At 33.7% G+C, this 7,883-nt stretch overlaps 1 protein-coding gene across 1 annotated transcript; it reads left to right on the top strand.

Annotated features, from left to right (window-relative positions):
• Positions 1 to 488: 488 nt before the first annotated feature.
• Positions 489 to 5,602, top strand: LOC120087085 (guanine nucleotide-binding protein-like NSN1). Its single transcript, XM_039043956.2, has 10 exons — positions 489 to 1,012; positions 1,551 to 1,612; positions 1,721 to 1,965; positions 2,129 to 2,240; positions 2,344 to 2,517; positions 2,993 to 3,213; positions 3,600 to 3,864; positions 3,952 to 4,131; positions 4,738 to 4,955; positions 5,062 to 5,602. The coding sequence occupies exons 2-10, from the start codon at positions 1,594 to 1,596 to the stop codon at positions 5,362 to 5,364; spliced, it is 1,737 nt and encodes a 578-aa protein (XP_038899884.1). The 5' UTR covers positions 489 to 1,012; positions 1,551 to 1,593; the 3' UTR covers positions 5,365 to 5,602.
• The last annotated feature ends 2,281 nt before the right edge of the window (positions 5,603 to 7,883 follow it).

Genomic DNA, 7,883 nt, shown 5'->3' with positions numbered 1-7,883 from the left:
GCTCTCATGGAGTGGATACTCCAATAGGATCTCTCACTGGAGCATAGAGCTGAACTACATTTAGTGTTACCTTGCGACCCCACAGATAAATTGTCACATTGTTTGATCCGAAGTGCTTAACTATTGCTCTAAGCGGCTCGACAAATTCAAGTAGGTTCTTTTCCGTGGGAGTTATGTTTTAGGAGTTTTTGGAATGAGTTTCTGTTTTTCTTTTTTGTTTTTGTCTTGTGATTGTTTTGCAATTATGCCTTGACATCAAATTGTGAGGTCGTGTTCTCCATTTTAAATTTAATATCTTTGCAAAAAATAAAAAAATACAAACAATATATGGACTATTTATAAGGGTTTATCAAACCATAGAAATGAAATTATTACTTTCTCAAAACTACAGAAGTGATGCCTTAACTTTAAGAAACAACTAACTTTAGTGTCATTGAATTTTATCGGTTTCATTTTGTGTATATATATTTTAATTCATCAATGCCTAAGAAAAAGGTTTTGTCTTTTTTTCTTTTTTAATAATCATTGGAGAACTTATTAAAATTACAACAATTTCTAAAATTTAGAATTGATATTTGAAAGTTAAGATGCAATTTGATAAAATTAAAATGTTCAGAATTGAAAAAAATCTATTAATGAAAGCTTTGTATAAAGATTAACAGATTATAGTAGGGATTATTTTAGATTGTTTTTGTTTTTGTAAAAATTGATTTTTCTATTGCTGTTTTCCTTTTAATTTTATATTTTAACCATCCCGGCTTTCTTTATTTCTCTTAAACCCTATTTCATATTCCTATCCCTCCCAGCCGCTGCAACCCACACCGCCGCCTTCTCTTCGGTTTTCGCCGGACGCTGCACTATCAGCTGCCCCGGTCTCAGTCTCCCGAAGAAGTCGCGTCTTCTTCCTGCCTCTCACAGTGTCTCTGGCTTCTCCGAGCTAACGGAGATACTTAAGTTCCTTATCTCTGTTTTCCCCTAAAAAACAGCCGCTGCTCATTTTTCATATCCGCAGGTTTTGATTTTTTGTTTTTATCTTTTTAGTTGGTTTATGTTGGTTTATTCTCTTTACCCATGGAGAGAAATCAAGAAGTATTTTTTTTTTCTTTCCTGAATTTCTACCACAACCAGTATAAATGAAACATAAATCTAAGAACGTATTGAATCCATACATATGAATGAAAAAAAATAAAATTATTCTTATCATAATCAATAAGTAAAAAGAAAAAGAAAAGAGGTTTAAGATAAACAAAGGAAAAAGCAAACTTACCTGGATTATGAATGGCTATAAAAATTTTGAAATCTTGTATCTGAAAATATTGAGATCATTGTTATCAGTTAAAAATTTAGTACAAGGACAAGCAAAATAGAAAGCTATCCTTGAGTGTGAATTTGATTGAGTGGTGTTGAGTTTGCTTGAATATAGAAGAAATATATGGATGCAGATGAACTTGTTTGAATCTATGATGGATTTTCTCTGTCTTTTGCTTGTGATACTGCCTCATGTATTTCTGGGAAGAATGTTTTTCTGAGTCATTCACTTGTGTTGACAGTGAAGGTCATTTGCACAAACCCCTCGTCTTTTGAGGTTTAAAGATGGTGAAGAGGAGCAAAAGTAAGTGGATTCTATTTGTAATATTGGAAGCCAACACATTTTCTTTTGTTTTCTGCAGCATCTGGGACGCACTTGGTTTTCTTCTCTAAAATGTTTTGTTTCTTGTAGAGAGTAAAAGCAAGAGGGTTAGTTTAAAGAAGAAGTACAAGATCATTAGAAAGGTGAAGGAGCATCACAAGAAGAAGGCGAAGGAAGCCAAGAAGCTAAGCTTCAAGGGGAAGAGCAAAGTTGAGAAGGACCCGGGTATTCCCAATGATTGGCCCTTCAAGGAACAGGAGCTCAAGGCTCTTGAAGCTCGTCGTGTCCGTGCTCTTGATGAAATGGAGCAAAAGAAAGCAGCTCGAAAGGAGAGGGTATTATAATTTAATATTTTTATCATGAACTTTTTTAGATTTTTAATGTATGTATATGTTTATATGTATGAGCTTATGAACGGTGTATGTATTTTTGTACGTGATGTATATTACATCGCTGTACAGCAATTTACTGGTAATTTGACTGTTTAATCTTGTTCAGGCTCAAAAGAGGAAGCTGGGGTTGCTGGATGATGATAATATGGCTTCTGCAGATCAAAGTTTAGGAGAGATGGAGGGTGGAGATAACTCTGTAGGGCCTACTTGGAATCGTGGTAGGTTGTTTTCTATCAAGAGTTTTGTATAAAAAATGGAGTAAACAAATTGTGATATTCATGTTTATGCCCTCATATTAAGTTATTGACTATAAATATGCAGATAACTCAGACAGGGTTTTCTACAAGGAATTGGTCAAAGTTATTGAAGCATCAGATGTTATTTTAGAAGTTTTGGATGCACGAGATCCCCTTGGCACCCGTTGTATTGATATGGAGAAGATGGTGATGAAAGCGGGTCCTAATAAGCATCTTGTACTACTTCTGAACAAAATTGGTAAAGTTTTCCCCTTTGTGTCAAAAGTCTACTAACTAATGGAGGAGGACATGTACATAGAAAATAGATGCTATACAACACGCTTATCTTTTATGCTTTATTAAAAATGATTTCAATGTTTTTCTTTAAAATTTCTTTATTTGTTCCTAACACACACACGCACACACTTGCTTCGTGTCACACATACACATTTGCTTCGTGTTTGACTTGGCTGGGCATGTTATGTTGTGTCAAAAACCAATGAAAGGAGATGTAAATGTTTTGCTTTTTGGTAATTCACTAGTGTTTGTGCTTATTAGTTTGAAGAACTTGATTTGCTCTTAATCAGATGAACTTAGTGACCAGGTATTTCTAATTAGAAGATTCCTCTTTAAGTTGTGGATGGATTAGTCATGTGAAGCCCAAGAAGCTGCGTATTTATTTTCATCTGTAGCAGTTACAATTTGTATGTCTTTATATGTTTTTTTTATAACAGATCTTGTCCCTCGAGAGGCTGTTGAAAAGTGGCTTAATTATCTAAGAGAAGAATTGCCTGCTGTTGCCTTCAAGTGTAGCACACAAGAACAAAGGTCCAACTTAGGTTGGAAATCTACAAAGACATCCAAAACGAAAACGAGCAACGTATTGAAGAGAAGTGATTGCCTTGGAGCTGAAACTCTAATTAAACTGTTGAAGAATTACTCAAGAAGTTATGAGGTACTTCTAAGGTTTTTGGAGTTTTATCAAAAACCTTTGTACTTTCAACTTTCAAGAATTGACCATTCTGTTTTGTTTTATTTGGTGTTGCCTTTTGGCATTTGAAAGCTTGTGGTATGCTTAGTCATCCCACTCTGATTTTGTTGATTACTTTTGGATATATATATATATATATATACACGCACTCACAGATTGTTTGTGTTTCCTTCTGCTCCACCGGATTAGTTCTCTAGCCTGCATCTCCTATCAAAAAAAAAAAAAAAAAAAAAGAGAGTTCTCTAGCCTGCATTTTTTTGTACTTTAAAGTTGTCTCTGATAAATTTCTGGAACTTTCCTTTTCAAATTTGGTTCATTGACTTGGTCTGTTGTGCATTTGAATCTGACAGATTAAAAAATCAATTACCGTGGGTGTTATTGGCTTGCCTAACGTTGGCAAAAGTAGTCTTATCAACAGTCTGAAGAGATCCCATGTTGTCAACGTTGGTGCTACCCCAGGATTAACAAGATCGATGCAGGAGGTCCATTTAGACAAGAACGTCAAATTGTTGGATTGCCCTGGTGTTGTGATGCTAAGATCTAAAGAAAATGAGCCATCTATAGCTTTGCGGAATTGCAAGAGAATTGAGAAGTTGGAAGATCCCGTTGCTCCTGGTATATTGATTTTGCAATGTTTTAACTTTTTATGGTCCTTGAGAGTTCTGTATTCTAAAGCTTATTTACTACTTTTGGATATCGTAGTCAAGGAGATCTTGAAGCTTTGCCCTTCTAAAACCTTGGTAACTCTATATAAGCTTTCAAGCTTCGATACGGTCGATGATTTTCTACAGAAGGTAGCTGTTATTCGGGGCAAACTTAAGAAGGGGGGAATTGTGGATATTGGAGCTGCTGCTAGAATTGTTCTACATGACTGGAACGAAGGTATTTCTGTTTGTTATTTTCAGTTGTGTTTACTCTTAAGAAAACAAAACATTCTTAACTTTCTATTTGATTTATGAAAAGTGTAAAACAAGTTGAACTTTCTCCCAACTAAACCACTCCTATTGGCATTATTGAATAAAAGTTATCAATGCAAAAGGCATCGGAGAGATCACAATTCGCACCAAAGCAGAACAAAATGTCCATTTTCTCTCTGATTATTAATTGACTTTATTGTTTATACTGTAGTTTAGGACAGAAGGAAATGGCTGCAGCCATACAAAATATAAATAGGGCCCATTTGGTAACCATTTTGTTTTTTGTTTTTGAAAATTAAGCTTATTTTCTCATAATTTCTAAAAATGATTTCCGTCTTTTAATATTTGAAACTACCTCCTTTTTTTTAATTTTCATTATTTGGCCCTATTTTTTAAAACATCGGTAAAAATTAAGTAACAAATCAAGAAATTTAAAGGTGGAAAGAGTGTTTATAGGCGTAATTAAAAACCAAAAAAAAAAAAACAAAAAACCAAAAACTAAATGATTACCTAATGGTGTGTGTATGTTTTTTAGAGGCTGATTTTAGTATCTTCTTATTTGATGTTATAGGTAAAATTCCATATTATACGATGCCCCCAATTAGGAGTCAGGTAGAACCTTTGGAGTCAAGGATCGTCACAGAGCTCGGGAAAGAGTTCAACATTGACGAAGTTTATGGAGGTGAATGTTCATTCATTGGAAGCCTCAAATCCGTCAATGATTTCAATCCCGTTGAAGTACCCCCAAGTTGTCCACTGAATTTTGATGAGAACATGCAAGAGCCAAATGTATGCTTGTTCTTTTGTCCTCTTTCACATCTAAATCCCTTTTTAGAGATTTGCGTCTTGTTCAATGATCTGGCTTCTCATAACTGAATGATCTTTTGTTATTTAGAATGGGAACGCTGAGCCAACTATGCAAGACGACGAAGTGATTGATAATAATAATAGTGAGGACGAGTCATTGGAGCAGAACGAAGATGATGACAAAAATGACAAGAGCAAAGGGAAGGGACAAGATGCAACTAGCAGGCAAAACGAGAAGCTGTATTCAGCAGAAGGTATTTTGAATACAAAAATGAGGAAAGCAGCGAAGAAAATGAGAAAGAAAGCAAACAATAATAGTAAATCATCTGTGTCTACGGATGCTATGGAAGATGATGACTACGATTTTAAAGTGGATTTCAAAAAGAAGTGATTGATATCTTAATTGAAAAACCTCAATCACAATGAGCTCAGCTGTAAATTCAAAGTTTTGTATTATGATTTTTATTTAGAATTCAGTTCTTTTTCATAGAATTTGTCCTAATGTAAGGAAATTTTTGTTAGTGATATGTTATGTCCTTATTTGATTATTTCACCTGTAAGAGAAATAGAAGCAACTTATTTGTACCGAATTGATTAAATTTCAGAATCTCATTTTTGGCTTTGGATGATCCTTTTCTTTCATTTCTATTTCTTATGTCGCTATTTTGAAATAAGCAAAATATTAGCAGAATATATCTCCCTTACGCATTTGAATTAAAAAAAATGTTATTTAATGCCTACTTTTGTACAGAATTTTAAAACACTACTCAAATTCCAACATGTAGATCGCTGCCTAAAACTAGAATAACAAATACATTGTATTTGTTACTATACTTTGTGGAATAAGCTTCTAGAATAACAAATACATTGTATTTGTTACTATACTTTAGAGAATAAGCTTTCTCAATATTTTCATTACGGAGCACAAATATCTCACTCGATTAGATGAAGAGATTTTTCAATGAACAAATCACTGATCCAAATTGGTAAATAGAAAAATTAGAAAGTAGCAAATAAAAAGGAAAAAAAAAAAAAAAAGAAGAAGAAATCAGCAGATAAAAAGAAAAAAATATCTTTTTAAGAAGATTTATGATGTCAGCTAGAAACCGTCATCATATATAATCGTCATCGTAAACTTACAATGTCCAAAGATTTGATGGCGATTCCAAACTACCCTTAAAGCTAATCTGTCATCATACCCTTACTGACATGTGATATGATATCAGTTTGAAATCCATCATCATACGTATATGATGTTAGTTTGAACTGACATCTAAAAACTAAAATTGTTGTAGAGTTTCATCAATGATCGCCTCCATTTACTATCATTCTATTACTGCCACTTTCATTGCCTCCTCCTTATATCTTTACAATTATGTAGTCATACCTCAAATAACCAAAAAATTAGCCAAGAAGATGCAGGTTGAAGATGATAGGTGCTGATTACCTATAGTTTTCCTTAAGTTTGACACTGTAAAATGATGTTGATGATGATTTCCCAAAAATTTTTCCAGATAGACATATATAGATATCTATGTGTATCGCGGTCTATTACTGATAGAAAGTAATATTTTACTATATTTATAAATGACTTCGATATTTTCCTATATTTGAAATCATCCCCATCTAAAAAAATCTTCAAAAAATGAAAAAAATAAAAACAAAATTAAAGATAGAACAGTTAAAATACATTGATTTAAACAAATAACATGATGAAAAAGATATATGAATTATTGACAGAAGCTTTGCGTTTATCATTGCCCATAAACCCTTGTTAGTCAAATAAAATTTATAAATCACTGAACAGACAACTTATACTAACTAGTAATGTAAGTGGCAGGTCGAGGGTTGAACCAAAGGGAAGCACGGAAGATTAGTTCATCGAAGCTCAATTTTAATTAAAGTGATAAAATGAGGGGGGGGGGGGGGGGCCCACTAGTATGGATTGGAATAGGAAATACATAAAAGAAATAAAATGCAATGAAACTAAAAGATAGGAATGTAATTAACTAAGACTTTCTAGCTTAGGGGACGAATAATAGAATGACTCAATGTAATCTTGTTCATCGAATTATTAGAATGCAATCTTATGGTTCTTAATTATGCCTAGCCCAATCGATTGGACATCCAACCAATGGTCCTAATTACCTAATTAGTTAACCATGCTAGATGAATCCATACTAAACACATTTACCTAACCACATTACGTTCTAGGGCTTACGCTAGGATGAATATTTAGTTTCCAACGTCTAATCAAACATTCAATATAGTTTTTCCTAGGTCAATAGGAACCATACTATTAGTTAAGACAACAAATTGCAAGCCTATCTAACCTTTTGCTTCTTATGGACTCACTAACAATTTCATGTCAAATATTGCTAGATAATCCCAAGCATTCAAGTTTGTTAGACAATCATGAGAAAATATGATTACAAAGCAATTCAATCAGAAAGGAAACTCATAATCAAGATATAAAGATTACATTTAAATAAAACTCCAAACACTACATAGAGTTCAATCCAAAATCCCCTAAACTAGATAGAACTTACCTTCCATGGGATGAAGAAGACAAATCCGAGCTCCATCTCAACTAATTATATGAGAGGAATGAAGAAATTAGAGAAAATTATGAGTGAGAGAGGTGAAAAGATGAAGAAATCGGCTTAGGAGCCGATTAGGGGTGATTCGTCCATGCACCTTTTACCCTAAAATGAAGAAGAAAGCTTATAAACTACAGTCGCAGCGTCATGACGCTGCAACGCTGCAAGTCCTCACACGTATCTTTGTCAATAATCAGAGTGTTGCAACACTGCCCTGTTTTCCAGCATCAAGTCGCTACTATCCTGTAATGTTGTAACGTTCTGTCTAGAGGCATTTTCGTCCTTTCAATACTTTTGAAGTCTGGTTGCT

Source organism: Benincasa hispida, chromosome 9, assembly GCF_027475165.1.
Source record: "Benincasa hispida cultivar pf3 chromosome 9, pf3_genome.v1.1, whole genome shotgun sequence".
NCBI lineage: Eukaryota > Viridiplantae > Streptophyta > Magnoliopsida > Cucurbitales > Cucurbitaceae > Benincasa > Benincasa hispida.
Note: the sequence above shows the minus strand (reverse complement) of the source record. Positions and strands in the feature narration are given on the sequence as shown.

What these genes read in the sequence shown, in the direction of transcription:
- LOC120087085 (XM_039043956.2), top strand. An exon ending in TCTACATGACTGGAACGAAG is followed by an intron (nt 4,132 to 4,737) that starts GTATTTCTGTTT and finishes TTGATGTTATAG; the next exon opens with GTAAAATTCCATATTATACG. An exon ending in AGAACATGCAAGAGCCAAAT is followed by an intron (nt 4,956 to 5,061) that starts GTATGCTTGTTC and finishes TTTGTTATTTAG; the next exon opens with AATGGGAACGCTGAGCCAAC.